The following is a 22,340-nucleotide window of genomic DNA, read 5'->3' as shown; positions in this document are numbered from 1 at the left end:
TTGAATGCAGTTCTTCCAGGGATTATGCTTGAAATATGCTTATGACATAGAAAACTGTAACAATGTGCTCTGATCACCTTATATAACATGACTTAATCACTCATCTTTTTATAATGTCCTGTTTTACAAATAAGCACCATCAGTACAGGAACTAAACTTAAAAGTCCTGAGATGAAATTAAATGGGTGTGACTTCTTTTCATTTCCTCTTGATGCTAACGAGACATAAATGATAGCTGATGAGGAAGAGTGATTTAGTTGCTACAGGTGTAGTTGGAGGTGAGGTGTAACAAGTGTAATCAGTTTAAACACGGTGTGTTTACAGAAGTGGCACTAATTAAATGCCCACTTTCTAAATAGAATACAAACAAGCTTTCCTGGCTATGGGGTTTAGGATCAAAGAGGGAGAGTAATTGTATAGAGATCTCAATGACTCTGGAAAAAAAAGTCCTATTAGAATAGCAAAGTTCACACTGATTGGCTATGAAATTTCAAATATAAACAAATGAGTAAAAAACGGGGGGATTCACCGGCTAAGCAGATACACTGTAAAGAAACCCTTCTTTTTATTAAACCAGTCACATCTTTTGGCTGTCCCACATAACTAATGTAATTCTACTTATCAAGATTTGCTTTTTTTAAACAATAAAATTCAGGATAGCAGTTTGCTTTCAAAAACTTTGCTCACAATTTCCTTCTCCTTGGAGTTGATAAGTATTCTTTACTTTTCTCATTTAGCCATATGTTTTTGCTATGAAATTTTCTCTTGTAATCATTGATGTCCTTTCTGCCATTCTGGTTTTCTAAATCCTGATTTAGGGGTTTTACCTTCCTAATTGTATTTATTAGATTGTTATCAGTTCTGGAAGCATAGAAAAAAAGAGAAATTCTTAACTTCTGGTTCTTGGGCCTGCCTCTCAGAATCATTCCATATCAATGAAGAAAAGATGCTGAGGGCCCTCCAGCTCCGTGTCAATCACCCATGTCTTCAATAAGAGACAATGCACACACGGAACAGGTTTAGAGCCATACGTTTCTCTCTTTAAAATGATACCTTTACTGAGTCCAATATTAAAAAATGCATATTTTTACCACTTAGGTTCCCCACTTTGAATCTCATTTTCTTATGCACAGCAATGAAAATGTTCATATCTCAACATATTAAGGAGAGAGAAAAAAGTCAACGTTTTGTGAGAAGACGGGAGAGGCTGAAATACGGAGTCAAAGAACCATGCGGTAGTGGTGGTGGTAGCAGTGAGGCTGCCCCGGGGTTCACTTTCACCCATGTCCACTGCAATATAGTGACCTAATGCTTTCTGCTTTGTATGAAGATACCATAAATGAGAGTAGGGCAAGCAATGTTCTGGTGAGCAATACATACCTACACAAATAATTAATGAATGAGTATATACATACACACACACACACACACACACACACACACACACACACACACACATTGTTTTCTCCTACCTTCATTTATACCATCTTCCTACAAATTCGAAGCTTTTGTGCCACTATGTGAGTAGAGGGTTATCCAACCTTCTCTATCCAAACAGGTGATTTTATCAAAATATTTTTTTCCCATGCAACCTCTATAGTCAAACTGAGAAGCTTTCCTGGGGCCGCTGTGGCTTAGGAATGTCTAAGTAGCAGTCAGTAAGAGACAAATTCTCATCCTGACTTCATTTTTTTTTGCGGTACGCGGGCGTCTCACTGTCGTGGCCTCTCCCGTTGCGGAGCACAGGCTCCAGACGCGCTGGCTCAACGGCCATGGCTCGCGGGCCCAGCCGCTCCGCGGCATGTGGGATCCTCCCGGACCGGGGCACGAACCCGTGTCCCCTGCATCGGCAGGCGGACTCGCAACCACTGCGCCACCAGGGAAGCCCCTCATCCTGACTTTCTTGAAGGCCCCTTGACTCACTCTGGTTAATATCCTATGTGATTTGAGCCGGCGTTTGATAGTGGCAACCAGAATGGTTCAGAAAACTGTTTCTACCTATTCACTGATATGGAAGTACTTCATCTTGCCTGGGAGGACGAAAAACAGTCAGGCGTGGGTGGCTTGCCTCAGGATTGAGTGACAGGTGGGTTAGGAGGAGAAGAAATTCAAAAAAGTTGCTCCCAATACTAAGTTGCTACCAATAGCAACAGTAAGTAAAAATCCAGAAAACAGACATTCTCCATATTATCTCTGGCAAGCTAAGACCCACCTATGTCCTGTCCCTAGGGGAAGGAAAGAAACAGAAGATACGTGAGCATTGGAGAATTACCCAACCTCAGAAAAATCACTGTGTCATTAGCATTATTATTTCAGTGTAGTCTCTCCACAAAAGCTAGTAAAGATAGGAAAGTTAAATATACACACTCATGCATGCCTTACACACACATGCACACACACACACACACCAAACACATGTGGTTAAAATTGTGCTGAGATTGGGTGAAAAACTTCAGCTAATAGCTTTGACTCTGGGGTTACTATTCATCATCACGTACAGTGGAACGTTTGTGCAATGTAACCTCCTGCATCTAGTAGCAGCTTGTCAGTCATAATTAAATAGATATTAGATCATTTTATAAGATCTTAAAGCTTGAACAGCCTGTAAAGGTAGCTGTTTTTCCTTCAAGTACAGCTACAATTAAGGAGAGATGTACTACTCTTAATTTTCAAGCATTTATATTTTTGAGAGATCAGATGTGCATGAATACTCTAAAATAGTGACTATTAGGAGAACTGATACTTATTTTATTTTTTAAACATTGCACATATTGTGATAAATTATTTACCTGCTCTTAGCCACCCACGAGTTTAGGTGCTATTATCATGCACTCAGATAACAAACTGAGACTCAGAAAGGTTAAGTTACTTGCCCAGCTCACAAAGCAAACACTACTTGAAGTTACTGGCAGGTAGAAAGTGGATTTCTAATTAAGTCCTTAGAGCTATGGGGATTTAGCTAGAAATCCACTAAGGATGTCTGAGCTAGCTGAATTCCAGTGACACAGGAATCTCTCATAGTACCTTTAATTTTTCTATTTTGTTAATGAAGTCTTTTCTAAACTCGGATTTTAATTTGAGTCTTTCAAATCCCCGTTCCCCTTGTTTTCTTGTAATGCTCCTTTCTGCTCAGCAGAGTACCCGGAACCAGGATGCTATAATAAATGACAGTGGCTTTGTGATGGCAGGTTTGAATACCTCAGATTCCAACAATGTGTAAACATCTTGCAAGGCTTGTGCCTTCCCCTGTGATTGCACAGTAGGGCCATTGCAAAGCTGCTTCTGTACTTTAAATGGACTATTTTCTTCCCATCGCTTTTAAAAGGCCATCACTGATAATGACATTCGTTTGAAGCTTCCATGATTCCTGAAATGTGAAGCCGTTCTCCAACCACAGTTTAAATGCAGCAAGTCATCGTGCTCCTAGAAATACTGATTTTGTTTGCTTTTTTTATTTGTTTGCTTTTGATTGCCTTGGGTCAAGATATTGTATTTGCAAAAATCAAAATAATATGTGCTGCAGAGTGAATAGAGGCTAGCCCTCCCTTTAATTCCTCATCATCTTTGCAACTTCCGTTTTTAGATGGCTCTTAAGTTAGGTACTGGCATAAAGGAAAGGTGGGTGAGCAAGAAAACTGGCAAATGACTTTTTAAAATTAAATCAATCATTCTTTAGGTCATCAGGAAAATTGGGGAAATTTCTTTAAAATGGAAAAAACCCCAGAATTCCATCAAGGAGAAGCATATCAAAATATTAATGGTGGTCATCATGTACCAGTCTTTTATTTTCCATTGGTATATGCGCATTTTAAAAAGTCTGGATAACTTAGTTAAAGTAATTTTGTATAGAACTTCCCTTGGACTTATACATACTTTTAAAAATGCACATGATTTTTAATGACAGCATAGGCTTACAATACATGAACGTTATATATTTAACCACTTATCTAATATTAGACATTTGGATTATTTTCTTTTTTTTCCCTGTATAATTATTGTGTAATGAACATCCTACTTGTTAATCTTTTAAACTCTATCCTAAGGTTATTTCCTTAGGATAGATTTTCATAAGGAGTATTATAGGTACAAAATACGGCTATTTTTAAGCCTCAAGTCAAGCTATCAGATTAACTGTCTAAACAGTACAAAGGAAGTTTCAGAGAGATTCATTTTATAGGGAAATGTATCCTGGTAGAGTCTGCAAAATTCACCTTTCTATAAAATACATTTCAATGCCTTAAAGTTCAATTTTCCAGAATGTCCATGAGATGAGATTTAATAGTGTTAGACTAGACCCTTAGCAAACCCACGTGACTGCCAGTGATCGTTTAGTTACCTTCTCATTGACAAGTTCAGATGATTCCAGCTTATAGATACATGGGCAGGAAAGTGGTCAGCCTCCATACAAACAGCAAAATGCAAAGGTGTTTTTTTTTGTTTTTTGTTTTTTTTTCGGTACTTGGGCCTCTCACTGTTGTGGCCTCTCCCATTGTGGAGCACGGGCTCCGGACGCGCAGGCCCAGCGGCCATGGCTCACGGGCCCAGCCGCTCCGCGGCATGTGGGATCTCCCCGGACCGGGGCACAAACCCGTGTCCCCTGCATCGGCAGGCGGACTCTCAACCACTGCGCCACCAGGGAAGCCCCAAAGGTGTGTTTTGATGTGTTTATTTATAACATTCAGTAAAATGGCATTATAGTCCGACTCTGTGTGTCCTAAGGAAAGAAAGTTGTTTTGAATCTCTACACCTGAAGGGTATAATTGGCATCAAGAGCTTCCATGTTCTCTCTTGTTTTTAATCCTCTAAATGTCAAATTAACCTTTTATTACCCTGACCTCATATATACTATGCATTTTCCATGTCAATCTTAATTTTATTTTGTCTTTGAAATGAAATCTTTGGTTTGTTTTATCAGCATATCAACAAACAGTAAGCACCCAGAATGGCATCCACGGTATCAGGTGACCAAGGAATGCCCCAAATGAGTAAAAAATTGTGTTATTTCTGTTAGCTCCCTGGTTGAAAGTAATTTGTTGACTCATCAGTAATGCATCCCAAGTCCAAATGGCAGAGGTGAAAGTAGACACAAGGGAAACAGAGGAGAGGAGAACTTTGCTTTTAGCATCAGAAACGTCTTCTGAGGAAGAGCTACGAAGTGGGAACAGAAGGGGAGGCAAGCCACACAGCACCAGTGGGGATGGACTCGGTGTCCAAAGACAGCTCAGGAAAGAGCTCTGCAGACCCTGGGAACCAGTAAGCGGAGCACTGGCTGGGTTTGATGGGGAGATAAACATGTGGAATTGATACGGCAGTAACCCTGGACATACCAGCACATGAGAATTTTCAGGCATCCAGAAAGCCTCTTTTACCTATAACAATGGACTACAAGGAGGATGGAGGATTTCCTGTGCTGCTTTAGACATGCACTTAACAATCCTTATTTGCACCCATCTCTGCTACTTAGAAACAAGGCCCTTAAAAGCATGGAAAAATGCTCCATTGCTTTCATAGCCATTAACCAAGAGAACCCGGCAAAAAGGTTTTCACATAATAAACACTCAATAAATGGAAAAATTAGACACTCCCATAGTATAACAGATATGATGTTGTCTTAGTTATTTATAAAAGCAGTGTTTTTGCTTACTTTTTGTGTAACTAGTTCAGTTTTCACTTTTTTAAATGAAAGTAACACTTTGTTAGAAAATTCAAAGAGCACAGAAAAGTATAAGGTGAAAAGCAAAAGCCCTCCCACTTTTCACCTTCAAGCCGCATGCCCTCAATAGGGAAACAGTTTCATGTGCAAACTTCCTGAAATGTTCTAAATATCAGTGACATTATATTAGGCTCGAGTAGAAAAAATAATGTAGGTTGAACATTCTACTTGGTTTGCGCATGAAACCACTCCTAAGAAGCACAGCACGTAAAAGTACACAGCAAGAAAACATATCTCAACACAACTCTGAAATCACTTATTCTGGTTGTTCACCCGTGAGATGTCACCAAACACGAAATAACTAAACCCTGAATGCTCACAGCTACATAACATTTTTCTATTAGGTAATATATCCCAAATCACCCATGTTGCAAACCCCAAAGTACATTATTTAAAAATTGTAAGAATGCAGGTGACTCTTCCTGTGGCAGTGCAGGTCTGAGGAGGTGGCTCACAGGGGTGAGGCATTTAGGGTGAGGTGACACCGACCTTGGAGCCAGATTGGCTGGGTTTGCATCACAGCCCCAACATTTAAGGGCTCTATGGCTTTGGGCAAGTCAAGTAGCAGGAATCTCATCAGCACAGAGAGAAAGCTTCACTGAAAACTGATGGCAGAGCAGCGGGGGAAGCTGGATTCCATGACAGCAACAGCAGGGTTCGTGGCAAGAATCACGGCTTTCAGGCCACCCTGGGCAGTCTCATCTTCCTTCAGCTTGTAGACCCTCAGGCTTAGGAGCAGTTTCAAGCACACAGCCTTGAGAGAGTAAGATGTTCTTGGGACCATCTGTACCAAATCCGTGACTGAAACCAGTGAAGACCTCTATATAAACGTGTAAGGTTCTGGCAGCACACACAGAGACCTACTCTTTTAGCCACCAGCTGCTGGAGAGAGCCTCGTAGACAAAGTGCTTCCAAGTCAGCCTGTTGTTGTAGCTGAACAGCTATTGTAGACCCTTATAATCTGACTTCATAATGGAGACAGCCACATTTCACTGCCATGCGGCTGACAGCATCTTGGTACTCCAGCCAGGGGTCAGGCCTGAGCCTCTGAGGTGAGAGAGCCGAGTTCAGGACACTGGACCACCAGAGACCTCTTGGCCCCAAGTAATATCAATCAGTGAGAGTGAGAGGTCTCCCAGAGATTTCCGTCTCAATGCTAAGACCCAGCTCCACCCAATGACCAGCAAGCTGCAGTGCTGGACACCCCATGTCAAACAACTAACAAGACAGGAACACAACCCCAACCATTAGCAGAGAGGCTGCCAAAGACCACAATAAGTTCACAGACAACCCAAAACACATTACCGGATGTGGTCCTGCCCACCAGGAAGACGAGATTCAGCTTCATCCACCAGAAAATAGGCACCAGTCCCCTCTACCAGGAAGCGTACACAACCCACTGAAACAACTTTAGCCACTGGGGGAAGATCCCCAAAACAACGGGAATTACGAACTTGCAGCTTGCAAAAAGGAGACCCCAAAGACCGTAAGAGAGGCAAAATGAGAAGACAGAGAAATACACAGCAGATGAAGGAGCAAGGTAAAAACCCACCAGACCAAATAAATGAAGAGGAAATAGGCAGTATACCTGAAAAAGAATTCAGAGTAATAATAGTAAAGATGATCCAAAATCTTGGAAATAGAATGGACAAAATACAAGAAATGTTTAACAAGGACCTAGAAGAGCTAAAGAGCAAACAAACAATGATGAACAACACAATAAATGAAATTTAAAATTCGCTAGAAGGAATCAAGAGCAGAATAACTGAGGCAGAAGAACGGAAAAGTGACCTGGAAGATAAAATAGTGGAAATAACTACCACAGAGCAGAATAAAGAAAAAAAAAAAAGGAAAGAATTGAGGACAGTCTCAGAGACCTCTGGGACAACATTAAATGCACCAACATTCGAATTATAGGGGTCCCAGAAGAAGAGAAATAGGAAGGGACTGAGAAAATATTTTAAGAGATTATAGTAGAAAACTTCCCTAATATGGGAAAAGAAATAGTCAATCAAGTTCAGGAAGTGCAGAGAGTCCCATACAGGATAAATCCAAGGGGAAACACGCCAAGACACGTATTAATCAAACTATCAAAAATTAAATACAAAGAAAAATACTAAAAGAAGCAAGGGAAAAGCAACAAATAACACACAAGGGAATCCCCATAAGGTGAACAGCTGATCTTTCAGCAGAAACTCTGCAAGCCAGAAGGGAGTGGCAGGACATATTTAAAGTGATGAAAGGGAAAAACCTACAACCAAGATTACTATACCCAGCAAGGATCTCATGCAGATTTGATGGAGAAATTAAAACCTTTACAGATAAGCAAAAGTTAAGAGAATTCAGCACCACCAAACCAGCTTTACAACAAATGCTAAAGGAACTTCTCTACGCAGGAAACACAAGACAAGGAAAAGACCTACAATAACAAACCCAAAACAATTAAGAAAATAGTAATAGGAACATACATATCAATAATTACCTTAAATGTAAATGGATTAAATGCTCCAACCAAAAGACATAGACTGGCTGAATGTATACAAAAACAAGACCTGTATATATACTGTTTACAAGAGACACACTTCAGACCTAAGGACACATACAGACTGAAAGTGAGGGGATGGAAAAAGATATTGCATGCAAATGGAAATCAAAAGAAAGCTGGAGTAGCAATTCTCATATCAGACAATATAGACTTTAAATTAAGACTATTACAAGAGACAAAGAAGGACACTACATAAATATCAAGGGATCAATCCAAGAAGAAGATATAACAATTGAAATATTTATGCAGCCAACATAGAAGCACCTCAATACATAAGGCAAACACTAACAGCCATAAAAGGGGAAATCAACAGTAACACATTCATAGTAGGGGACTTTAACACCCCATTTTCACCAATGGACAGATCAACCAAAATGAAAATAAATAAGTTAACACAAGCTTTACATGATACATTAAACAAGATGGACTTAATTGATATTTATAGGACATTCCATCCAAAAACAACAGAATATACTTTCTTCTCAAGTGCTCATGGAACATTCTTCCGGATAGATCATACTTTGGGTCACAAATCAAGCCTTGGTAAATTTAAGAAAATTGAAATCATATCAAGTATCTTTTCTGACAACAATGCTATGAGACTAGATATCAATTACAGGAAAAAAAATATAAAAATTACAGACACATGGAGGCTAAACAATACATTACTAAATAACCAAGAGATCACTGAAGAAATCAAAGAAGAAATAAAAAAATACCTAGAAACAAATGACCATGAAAACACAATGACACAAAACCTATGGGATGCAGCAAAAGCAGTTCTATGAGGGAAGTATATAGGAATAAAACCCTACCTCAAGAATCAAGAATAATCTCAAATAAATAAACTATCCTTACACTTAAGCAATTAGAGAAAGAAGAACAAAAGAACCCCAAAGTTAGCAGAAGGAAAAAAATCATAACTATCAGATCAGAAATAAATGAAAAAGAAATGAAGAAAACTATAGCAAAGATCAATAAAACTAAAAGGTGGTTCTTTGAGAAGATAAACAAAATTGATAAACCATTAGCCAGACTCATCAAAAAAAAGGGAGAAGACTCAAATCAATAGAATTAGAAATGAAAAAAGGAGAAGTAACAACTGACACTGCAGAAATACAAAGGATCATAAGACATTACTACAAGCAACCATATGCTGATAAAATGGACAACCTGGAAGAAATGGACAAGTTCTTAGAGATGCACAACGTTCTGAGACTGAACCAGGAAGAAATAGAAAATATGAACAGACCAATCACAAGCACTGAAATTGAAACTGTGATTAAAAATCTTCCAACAAACAAAAGCCCAAGACCAGATGGCTTCACAGGTGAATTCTATCAAACATTTAGAGAAGAGCTAACACCTATCCTTCTCAAAATCTTCCAAAGTATAGGACAGGGAGGAACATTCCCAAACTCATTTTATGAGGACAACATCATCCTGATACCAAAACCAAAAAAAAGATATTACAAAGAAAGAAAACTACAGGCCAATAACACTGATGAATATAGATGTAAAAATCCTCAACAAAATACTAGTAAACAGAATCCAACAGCACATTGAAAGGATCATACACCATGATCAAGTGGGGTTTATCACAGGAATGCAAAGATTTTTCAATATATCCAAATCAATCAATATGATACACCATATTAACAAATTGAAGGATAAAAACCATATGATAATCTCAATAGATGCAGAAAAAGCTTTCAACAAATTCAACATCCATTTATGATAAGAACTCTCCAGAAAGTAGGCATAGAGGGAACTTACCTCAACATAATAAAGGCCATATATGACAAACCCACAGCAAACATCTTTCCACTAAGATCAGGAACAACACACGGTTTCCCACTCTCACCGCTATTATTCAACATAGTTTTGGAAGTTTTAGCCACAGCAATCAGAGAAGAAAAAGAAATAAAAGGAGTCAAAATTGGAAAAGAAGTAAAACTGTCACTGTTTGCAGATGACATGATACTATACATAGAGAATCCTAAAGATGCTACCAGAAAACTACCAGAGCTAATCAATGATTTCGGTAAAGTAGCAGGATACAAAATTAATGCACGGAAATCTCTTGTGTTCCTGTACACTAACAACGAAAAATTTGAAAGACAAATTAAGGAAACACTCCCATTTACCACTGCAACAAAAAGAATAAAATACCTAGGAATAAACCTTCGCAAGGAGACAAAAGACCTGTATGCACAAAACTATAAGACACTGATGAAAGAAATTAAAGAGGATACAAACAGATGGAGAGATATACCATGTTCTTTGATTGGAAGAAGCAACATTGTGAAAATGACTATACTACCCAAAGCAATCTACAGATTCAATGCAATCCCTATCAAACTACCAATGGCATTTTACACATCTAGAACAAAAAATTTTCACAATTTGTATGGAAACACAAAAGATCCCGAATAGCCAGTGCAATCTTGAGAAAGAGAAAAAGAGATGGAAGAATCAGACTCCTTGACTTCTCACTATACTACAAAGCTACAGTAATCAAGAGAGCATGGTACTGGCACAAAAATAGAAATATAAATGAATGCAACAGGATAGAAAGCCCAGAGATAAACCCACACACACTTGGTCACCTTATCTTTGACAAAGGAGGCAAGAGTATACAATGGAGAAAGGGCAACCTCTTCAATAAGTGGTGCTGGGAAAACTGGACAGCTACATGTAAAAGAATGAAATTAGAACACTTCCTAATACCGTATACAAAAATAAACTCAAAATGGATTAAATACCTAAATGTAAGGCCAGACACTATCAAACTCTTAGAGGAAAACGTAGGCAGAACACTCTATGACATAAATCACAGCAAGATCCTTTTTGACCCACCTCCTAGAGAAATGGAAATAAAAACAAAAATAAACAAATGGGACCTAATAAAACTTAAAAGCTTTTGCACAGCAAAGGAAACCATAAACAAGATGAAAACACAACCCTCAGAATGGGCGAAAATAGTAACAAATGAAGCAACTGACAAAGGATTAATCTCCAAAATATACAAGCAGCTCATGCAGCTCAATAACCTAAAAACAAACAACCCAATCCAAAAATGGGCAGAAAACCTAAATAGACATTTCTTCAAAGAAGATATACAGATTGCCAAGAAACACATGAAAGGATGCTCAACATCACTAATTATTAGAGAAATGCAAACCTCACACCATTCAGAATGGCCATCATCAAATAATCTACAAACAATAAATGCTGGAGAGGGTGTGAAGAAAAGGGAACCCTCTTGCACTGTTGGTGGGAATGTAAATGGATACAGCCACTATGGAGAACAGTATGGAGGTTCCTTACAAAACTAAAAATAGAACTACCATATGACCCAGCAATCCCACTACTGGGCATATACCCTGAGAAAACAATAATTCAAAAAGAGACATGTACCACAATGTTCATTGCAGCTCTATTTACAATAGCCAGGACATGGAAGCAACCTAAGTGTCCATCGACCGATGAATGGATAAAGAAGATGTGGTACATATATACAATGGAATATTACTCAGCCATAAAAAGAAAAGAAATTGAGTTATCTGTACTGAAAGGATGGACCTAGAGTCTGTCATACGAGTGAAGTAAATCAGAAAGAGAAAAACAAATACCATATGCTAACACATACATATTGAATCCAAAAAAACAAAAAATGGTTCTGAAGAACCTAGGGGCAGGACAGGAATACAGACGCAGATGTAGAGAATGGACTTGAGGACATGGGGAGGGGGAAGGGTTTGCTGGGACGAAGTGAGAGAGTGGCATGGACATATATACATTACCGAATGTCAAATAGATAGATAGTGGGAAGCAGCCACCATAGCACAGGGAGATCAGCTTGGTGCTTTGTGACCACCTAGAGGGGTGGGATAGGGAGGGTGGGAGGGAGACACAAGAGGGAGGGGATATGGGGATATATGTATACACATAGGTGATTCACTGTGTTATACGGCAGTAACTAACACAACAACGTAAAACAATTATACTCCAATAAAGATGTTAAAAAACAAAAGAATTGTAAGACTCTAAATAAGAGTAGATATATGTGTAACTGATTCACATGGCTGTACACCTGAAACTAACACAACATGGTAAATCAACTATATTGCAATAAAAATTAAAAAAAAAAAAAGGAAAAAGAATTGTAGCTCCAGTCCACTCTCTGATGGAAACTTCTTTGCTGATGGAAATGTTCTTGATTTGTACCTACCAATATGGTGGCCTTTAGTCAGAGACGCTCTTGAGCACTTGATATAAGGTTACTGCAGCTGAAACTGAACAGGTAATTAATTTAAATTTAAATAGCCGTCTCAGGCTAGTCGTTATCATATTAGACAGTACAGCTCTCCTGCTCAAGTATGCCCTGCAGGAACATGCATAACATGGAGGCCTATGGGGCTGAATTGGTTTTTTAAACATTTGTAGAAAGTTTAAAGAAGGCGCAACAGCAGACTTGTGATAGAAGAGTCTGTATCTGTATTTCCCATCCAGTTGAAGTCTTACCATTACCCTAGAAGATGCTGAAGAGAAGTGGTAGATAATCTTTGGGCCTTAATAATAATAAGGCCATAAACATGGGCCACCATGGCTGACTGGCTTAAATGAGTTTTTTACTTGAAACACGAAAGGACACATCTCTGGATGAAACAAGTCTTTACCCATTCTCTTCCTGAACACAGAGGCACAAACTAGACCAGGGCTTCCTAAGAGGCAACTCCTGGGCTTTGCTCAAATTTAGATTCTCAATGAGCAACACATGGTAGACAATCAGTGAAGATTAGCAAAGTATTAGATATTTATAAAGATCAACAAACACAGCAAACTCTCTGGAAAGAGATTTATAAGCTCAGGCTCTGAAATGGTATAAGTCAGAATTTGCCTCCATCAGCTGAGTAGTTTCAACTTACTTGTGCCTCAATGTCTGTAGCTATAGAAAAAAAAATATCTCCTCTACTGAAGTATCGTATTAGATGCATTTTCTATCTTAAGCATTATTTCTGGTACACCCACATGCTCAAGAAATTTTAGTCAATCTTCTCTTCTCCTTCTTAACACTGATTTTGTGTTTAGGCAAAAATTTAGAAATTCCATCCTTTGATAACGTGTCATTTCTATATATTAAAACTTAGTGAACTTAAAAATAAGCTCTGTGTAGGGATAGAAGAACTGGAATGAGCTTAGTGAAAATGATCAAATGTTACCACTTTAAGTCATTACCAGAAAAATCTGCCCAAATTAGTAATGAGGACTAATTATAAAACATTCCAAAGTTTTTTTCAATTATATAGAGAAAATCATCAAAAATAGCTAAGCAAAGCATTACCTAGTAGGATGTTTGGGGGGAATTTCTTTAAAGAAAAAGGCAAAACATATCTTCTATAATACATGTCTATAACACACAAATAAAAGGAGCCTTCCAGATCTCTCGAAAAGAGTATGTCCTCTCAGGGTATTTCAAGCACTCTTAAACAGTTTTGTGAATCACATGAAGTAAGTCAGACAGGGAAAGACAAATATCATATGATATCACTCACATGTGGAGTCTAATTTTTAAAAAATGATACAAATGTTATTTACAAAACAGAAAGACTCATAGATTTTGAAAACAAACTTATGGTTACCAAAGGGGAAACGGCATGGGAAGGGAAATTAGGAGATTGGGATTGACACATACACATCATTATATATAAAATAGATAACCAATAAGGACCTACTGTATCGCACAGTGAACTCTACTCAATATTCCGTAATAACCAATATGGGAAAATAATCTGAAGAAGAATGGATATATGTATATGTATAACTGATTCACTTTTGCTGCCCACCTGAAACTAACACAACATTGTAAATCAACTATACTTCAATAAATTTTTTTTAAAAATGCATTTTCCAAGATTAGGAGAAAAACATGTTTTGAAGGTGGCAGGCTTCCCATGAACAGACCATAAGTGCATAATTCTCTGCTCGGTGCTATAGCCCTGATTCCATGTCTATGATGTATTTCTAAAAGGATAAAGAAAAGAAACACTTAGAATTACATTCAAATGCAAAGGACACATCTCCCCATGCTGCATCCTGGTTGCTTCTGAGCAAAATTGATATTCAAACTTGGTTTCCTGAAAAACACAGCCCGATCTTAACAGTATTTTCCTAATATCTGGCTCTAAGAAGTAATTGGAGAAGTCTTTTAAAGTTATATTGACAGGGTGGGGGTGAGTGGAGGATGCAGTGGGTGGGGTGGTGATTGTGGTCTGCCCTGTGCGTAGCTAAGAAGGGGGTCCTTAAAGAGAATTAGAGAACAATGATTAAATGGACTATACAAGGGGGGCCCGCTGGGGCTTCCCTGGTGGCGCAGTGGTTGGGAGTCCGCCTGCCGATGCAGGGGACACGGGTTCGTGCCCCGGTCCAGGAAGATCCCACATGCCGCGGAGCGGCTGGGCCCGTGTGCCATGGCCGCTGGGCCTGCGCGTCCGGAGCCTGTGCTCCGCAACGGGAGAGGCCACAGCGGTGAGAGGCCCGCGTACCGCAAAAAAACAAAAACAAACAAACAAACAAAAAACCAAAGGGGGTCTGCTTTCCACCAGCACCATGATCTGGTAACTCTAAATAATGTCAGTGATAAGGACTCTTCCCTAAATAATATTTCATTGGTCTATATTCTAAACAATGGAGGTGGTTACTGTTGAGATTTCGTATATACTAAATTAGCACATCATCTGCTCCATGGAAATTAGTTTGTAGAACTCTCCATTATACGGTCATCCCCAGAAACACACAAATTCGGTTACAAGCTTTAGTTTCACTAATCATTTCATAGCGGTTCGAAATCCTTTGAGCTCACAAAGGCTGCAATTCATGCCCTTGTGTTAATACCTATGTTTCATGAAAACAGCGGATTATAAATGAACAATGATAGTGCTGAGATTGTAAAGATAAAGACACAGAATTTGAGTCAATTTAGTTCTGTCATTCTAGGTGATCACTTGAAGGTTTTAAGAGTAAAAGCGTAGGAGCTGGGCGGGGGACCGGCTTTGGTGGGTAAGGTCCAGTTTGCCCACGTTGGTAGCTGGCTCTGCTGGCCACCTTCCCTGCCCTATCTCCTTTCCCAACTCCACTAACCTTGTCCCTTTATCTCCCTAACAACTATTTGCCCTGACATCCTTGTCTCAGAGTCTGCTTCTCGTGGAACCCAAACTAGAACCCACCACAATAATCCTATGATGAGACTTACAAGGACCATTCCTACTCCTGACAGGAGAGGGACATATGCGGACCCTTGCCCTCTACAATCACCCCGCAGGTTTACCAACATCACACCCCGAGGGGAAGATCTCTGACGCAGGAAGGGAAATACAGGAACCGAGAACCCCAAGCAGCACCTTGGAGGGAAGGGGAGTGGTCGAAGTCCCCCGACTGGGCTGAAGGCTTGGAGGGGACACCCTTAGAAAGGGATTCAAGTAAGGGTGACAACCGAAAGTATGTCTTAAACTCCCAGGTGAGATGGTTACACTAGTTCTCAGGTCTGCCTGCAAAACACTTGCCAGGTTTTGTTTTTGTTTTTTTTTTCTTTTCCCAAACACTATAGCTTCCCAAGCCCTGGATATATAATAAATCAGAATCCCAGGATGTAGGAGATATATATATATATATGTGTGTGTGTGTGTGTGTGTGTGTGTGTGTGTGTGTGTGTGTGTATGTATTTAAACAAATATAAATGTATTTATATATAAACGTATGGATATATTTGACATTCATATAATATATATATATATATATATATATATATATATATATATATATATATATATATATATATATATATATATATACATAAAGCTCCAACGGCAATTCTTACACACAAACCAGAGATGACCATAGAACTGTAATATGGAAAACGTTGACCTGATGTGACGTAAACAAATAAGTCATCCCTTCTTTGCCTCCTAATCAGATGTTTCTGATCAGAATTCAGAAAGGACATCCAAGTTCTTCGTAAATTAACTCCAACCTCTAAGGCTATGGTTTATCTGTCAAAATAGACCCTCCCTCAGAGTGAATGTGTTTCTCTGTCGCTATGGGGGGATGATCAAGAGTTCTGGAAAAGTAAATGGATTTCCAATGATGCCCACCCTCTCCCAGTGATCTCACATTCAGGAAGAACGTATTCGCAGGAGGAAACAGAGGGCAAATCTGAATGGTACAGATTCTGACTTGGGGCCAGATGCTATTCTGTGTCTCCCAGCCCCTGAACTCATGAACTCTCCCTGACTATAACTCATGCTGCCTGCAGGACGAGGATGTGGGCGGAAGGAATTGTCCTCCTTCTGCAATTACCCCCTTAGAGCCTTGAAGTCAGTACTTGAATATTACGCGTGCAGCACAATGATTGGTCGATGACGCCATCAACACACAGCTGCACTATTAACTCAGGGTATGATTCACAAATGATTCTTTTTCGATTGTAATTGCTGACAGAGTCCTCGCAATGAACCCAGTCTTTTAGAGAAAAACTGATCTTGGGACAAAGGGCTGGCTAAAACCTCAGGCAGGACATAAGTAAATAAATAAACAAATAAAACAATAAAATCTTTATCTATTTAAATCGATATAGATATACTCTATATATGTATCTAGTTAGATAGGTTTATATATATATATATATAAAACATCTTTAAATATAGATATAGATATAAACATATATGTATAGAAAGAGCAGGGAGATGGAATCAAAATATATCAGGAGAGAATTCCATCCCGGCTTACCAGTATTTTCTGTTATGTTATATGAAAGTTTAGTGTTAGTTAGAGAGACCTGGGTTTGAATAATGGCTCTGTCACCTAGCTGGTCATGTGTCTTCTCTGAGTCTCAGTCAAAACAAAGGAATAGTATCTTTACGTTGTCAGAAAAAATAAATAAAATATCATATGTAGACATCATGGCTGCCTCTAAGAAGTATTTTCTTAAGTTTAATTTTCCAGCTCATATAGATTTAGCCCAAACAACATTATTTGCCATAAAAACCGTAATAGGGAGGTTTTTAACCAAAAGCGAATGGAGTTATGCAACCAACTTTTGCAACTATATTATTGGTGCAACTTCAGAAAATTTCAGTTACAAGCAAATGTGTGGAAGTAACATAGCAATCTAGAAATCATATAAATGCAAAGTTGACGCTTCAGAATTATATTTTACTGTCTCTCTTAATGTTTATAAAACACATACACACAAACACATATACAGCATGGCAAGGGAGCCCTGGAAACCCTTCCTTGCCCCCCTGTAAGTGACACTTTGCTTGTCATTTTTACTTCTTAATGGTTAATGAATTCCATGTAATAGTTGCCAGTTTTCTGCCTCCCCCTCTGTCCCCTGCTGCAAAAGATCTAATCTATTCAGAGGAAGATAATTGCAGAGCTGTTGAGACAGAAAATAAATCGCTGCATCTCACCACTGTTGTGCGCCTCCAGCTGTGAGGTGGAGTTGACAGCAACCTTGCATAGAGAACAGTAAAGCAGCCGTTTTGCCTTTTCTTCCTCAGTCTCCGTGGAAGGACAGGAGCTATTGCCGGTGGCTGTCGTGGGGCTTTTCTCCACTTTAGAAGTGATCTCAGTTGTCATAACGCTGCTTTTGCGAATTTCCACAGTTGTCGTCGTTGATATTGCTGGTGTCCCTGTGGTACTGTCTGCAGTCAAAGTAGCACAGAAGAAAAGGCAAAAACAGTGGTATTACCTTTCCCTATTCGAAAGTGTATCACTAATATTACATTCTGCTAATAATGATAAGAACAGCTAGCAATTGCTGCTTGTCGACTACGTGTCAATCATCTCCTGAGGAAATGTACATAGATGACCACTTATAGTTTTGTCTATTGATGTAACACGTTCGGACAAGTCTAGAAAATATATACAAACAGGCTTTAACGTTTTTCCGTGGGGTAAATAAACATATTCACAGACTTCTCTTGTTAACATATGGCCTTAGTAAAATAATCTTTACAGTGCATTGTGCTTTGTATATTTCTACAAGGATGGCTTTAAAAAAAAATAAAATGGAGGATACATGTTTTTAAGATATTTTAATTTTTCTTTACTACTTGTCTTTCTATTTTCTTTCTACATCTCTTTCTTTAATTAAAAAATAGGTACTGATCCTCCTGTGTATGCTTGTGCAAAATATAGAAAAAAAAAAGAACCCTGATATCATATCGCTTTGTCCAGATCAAAGGTTTAGAAAACCATTGCGTTATTTACAAAGAGTTGTATATTGGACAGGTACAGAAATCATCCATATACAAATAAGATGAATTCTAATCTAGCATATTTATTAAATGTATGCTCTGCACCAGGCTGTGTTCAGGGAGCTTGTGACACAAAAGTATTCAAACATCAACAGCCACTCTTTATAAGGAATTCACAGACTGGTCATATCATGTTAATGTCACAGCTTTCAAGAGCTTGATGACCAAGAAAGTGTTGATGCGCTGTAACCCTACAACCCTTCTGCCTCTGAAGTCTGATTCTAAAGCTGGAGAGGTCAACCTCCAAAGTAAGACTACCTTGTCCTAACTTCACTCGGGTGTACACAGCTCCCAACCCAAACAGGCTAGTTAACACCATGTCAGCAATGTCTGCCATACCCAACAATGAATTGCAAATGAGCCCTATGCCCTATGCTTTCTATTTTTATGTTACTTTTTGCTGCCTCCCGGCTGGCTAGTTCTTAACCTCTTATTCAAACTATTCCCAGGCTGTCTCTCCAGCCACAGCTGCTCTTGGAATCGTTTCTCATTCCATATGCTGCTGTGGTCACTATCCAGTGCCACGCTGTAAAGTCCATGATAAATGGAGTGGGCAGTGGCTGTAAAGGACAGTGGTCTACCTGCAATGAAGTGTTGTCCTCATAAACGCTTACTTCTTTTTAGTTTATGTTATCAAGATGCCTTGTAATTTGGCTTTTCCCTTTGATCCAGAGAGAGAGGTGGGAATATGGGAGAGGTTGCTTATGGTTTCTTTCCCAAATATGGCATCAGACACACTAGTCAATCAGAAGAGAAATGGGCTCTATTTTTTTTAATTAATGAATTAATTTTCATTTAAAAAATGTTATTGAAATATAGTTGATTTACAATGCTTCAGGTGTACAGCAAAGTGATTCAGTTATATATATATGTGTGTATATGTATACATATAGTATATACTTTTATATATGTGTATATATATATATTCTTTTTCAGATGCATGTTGAGGGCTATTGTATAAAACAATTCATCTGGCTCTTCCCTTTGCCTGATGCTTCCTATACTTTTAATCACTTATTTAGCTGTAAGACCATTAAGTAAGTCCCCTGCAGTGTCGTGGAGAATATCCTCCAACCATGTTAGAAAAAAAAAAAAAGAAACATAGTGCCATGACTAGTCTCTCTCAAGGTTAGAGAAAAATAAATAAAATGATCCTAACACTGAATTTTGCCACCAGAATACATTTATTTCCTTAAACACTGAGAGACCCACTTCCTGATTAGTATTTACTTGCCTACTAAGATACCAACATTGAAATATCAGGTAATTGCTAGAAAATGTTTCTGAGAATCTAGATATGGTATAAAACACAACAACCAACTTGAGATGGTCCAGTAGGCATCATTGCTCCCAGCAAACTGGAAATTATTCTTTGACAGCAGGTGCATGAGTGTCTGTGAACAAATAGCAAATGGCCAGTTCATTTGCTAAGTGTTTTATATACGTAATTTCATTTAACCGTCACACATGCTGTTGAAAATGAAGAAATTTCAGACGTTAAGGAAATTTCCGAAGTTCACACAAGTAGTATATGGTGAGTCAGGACACAGTGTTTCATGGAATTAAGAAATTAGGGGGCTTCCCTGGTGGCGCAGTGGTTGAGAGTCCGCTTGCCGATGCAGGGGACATGGGTTCGTGCCCCGGTCCGGGAGGATCCCACGTGCCGCGGAGCGGCTGGGCCCGTGAGCCATGGCCGCTGAGCCTGCGCGTCCGGAGCCTGTGCTCCGCAACGGGAGAGGCCACAACAGTGAGAGGCCCGCGTACCGCAAAAAAAAAAAAAAAAAAAGAAATTAGGGATTTGGGGAAAAATGTATTGTGAATGATGCTCTTGGTCATAATAATGAACCTCCATAGTAAGGTCACAAAGAGTAGTGGGCTAAAACCACTCAATTGTTTTTATGGTCAGTTCTATGGGAAGGGACAACCATAAAGATAGGTATAATTAAACTTATTGTGGCCGCTTGCTGGAGCCAGAGCGTGATACTGTAGGTATTTATTTCATTTAAATCTAAATAAGGATATCCCTAGTAGTACCCTACTTCTAACAATTTTCCCCTGGATTGACAATGTTTATTTTATGTCTTGATCTGAAAATTTTACATTGCATAAATTATAGTAATCTTAAGCCACCTTCTCTATTACAGTGAAATTCATAACAAAAGTATAGAATAAACATAACCATGAATCTTCCAATCTCTGTGACAGCTACATCAGCGTCATTCCTAATCCCAGAGGATAATGTACATTTATACCAAGGACACCAAAGATTAGAGACACCAGGCTGTCCATGTCCGGGGCTTAGTGAAGTATTAACATCGATATTTCTTAAGGCAAGTCCCTTGCACGAGACAGGCTTAGGGGAATTAGTATCAAAATGCTTAATTTCCGGCACTTCTTACTTTGTTGCGTCTTTCAGACCACATAGCTGAACAAAGATCTGCGAATTTTCTCAAGCTTGCGGTTAGTTTGAAAGAAATACAAACAGTTATATGTTTGACATTAAATTTAATATGTAGATCTTGAGTCCACAAAGATAAGAGTACTATTAATTTATAACAAGACATGAATTTTTCACTTACTCTTCATTTGCCAGTAATAAAGAAGACTTTTTTTTTTTTAAAGTAAAGTAAATATATTTTAAGATTATGCCACAAAAGAATCAACTATTTCATTTAGTTGGCCCTTGGTATCTGGGGGTTCTGCATCTGCGGATTCAACCAACCAAGGATCGAATTTTTTTTTTTAAATATCCCAGAAACTTCCAAAAAACAAAACCTGAATTTATTGTGGGTAGGCAACTATTTACATAGCATTTACATTGTATTTGCAACTAGTTACATAACGTTTACATTGTATTAAGTATTGTAAGTAATTCAGAGATGATTTAAAGTAAACGGGAGGATGTGTGTAGGTTATATGCAAATACTACATCATTTTATATAAGGGACTTGAGCATTCATAGATTTTGGTAACCACAGGGGTTCTGGAACCAGTCTCGCGCGAATAAGGATGACTGTACTTTGCGTAGAAATTTCATATAGCAAAGATATTTTCCTTAGTATGGTACATTAAATTACCCATTATATATAACACCTATCCAGTCATTAAAATAAAACTTTATATCATTGATCATGTTAATAACATATACTCTTGCTAGGATGTGATGAGAATTACCTCTGTGATCTTCCTCCTAAAACTCATAACCCCTGTCTAACCATGAGAAAAGCATAAACAAACCTAAATTTAAGGACATTCTACAAAATTCCTGACCAAGAGTCCTCAAAAATATTAAGGTCATCAAAACAAGAAAAGTTTGAAAAACTGTCACAGTCCGGACAAGTCTAAGGAGACAGGATTACTAAATATAATGTGGTGTCCTGGTTAGGATCCTGGGGCAAAAAAAAAAGAACATAAGGAAACTAACACAACATTGTAAATCAACTAAACTGCAATATAAAATAAGAAATTAAATTCAGAAAAAGATGTGGTACGTACACACAATTGTAACAGTCAGATGAAGAAAGACAAATACCATATGATTTCACTCCTAGGTGGAATCTAAAAAACCAGAACAGAGGAACAAACAAAAGAAAACAAAACAAAACTCATAGATACAGAGATTAGATTAGTTGTTACCAGAGGGGAAGGGGGATGGAGGTGGGCAAAATGGGTAAAAGGGGGTCAACTATATGGTGATGGGTGGTGACTAGACTTATGCTGGTGATCACTCTGTAGTGTATACAGATGTTGAATTATAATG

General features: G+C 38.5%; 1 protein-coding gene across 5 annotated transcripts in view; it reads right to left on the bottom strand.

The window, feature by feature from the left end:
* Positions 1 to 22,340, bottom strand: part of ZNF385D (zinc finger protein 385D) — a 962,333-nt gene that overhangs the window by 13,368 nt on the left and 926,625 nt on the right. For 4 of the 5 annotated variants that reach the window (XM_073803659.1, XM_073803660.1, XM_073803662.1 and 1 more), the window contains one exon: positions 17,732 to 17,965. The exons of the other annotated variant lie outside the window; for it this stretch is intronic. In XM_073803659.1, the coding sequence (XP_073659760.1) occupies positions 17,732 to 17,965 (234 nt within the window). The remainder of the gene's footprint in view (positions 1 to 17,731; positions 17,966 to 22,340) is intronic. 5 annotated transcript variants of the gene reach the window in all.

This window comes from Tursiops truncatus, chromosome 4 (genome assembly GCF_011762595.2).
Source record: "Tursiops truncatus isolate mTurTru1 chromosome 4, mTurTru1.mat.Y, whole genome shotgun sequence".
NCBI lineage: Eukaryota > Metazoa > Chordata > Mammalia > Artiodactyla > Delphinidae > Tursiops > Tursiops truncatus.
The sequence above is the reverse complement of the archived record's forward strand: the minus strand, read 5'-3'. Positions and strand labels throughout refer to the sequence as shown.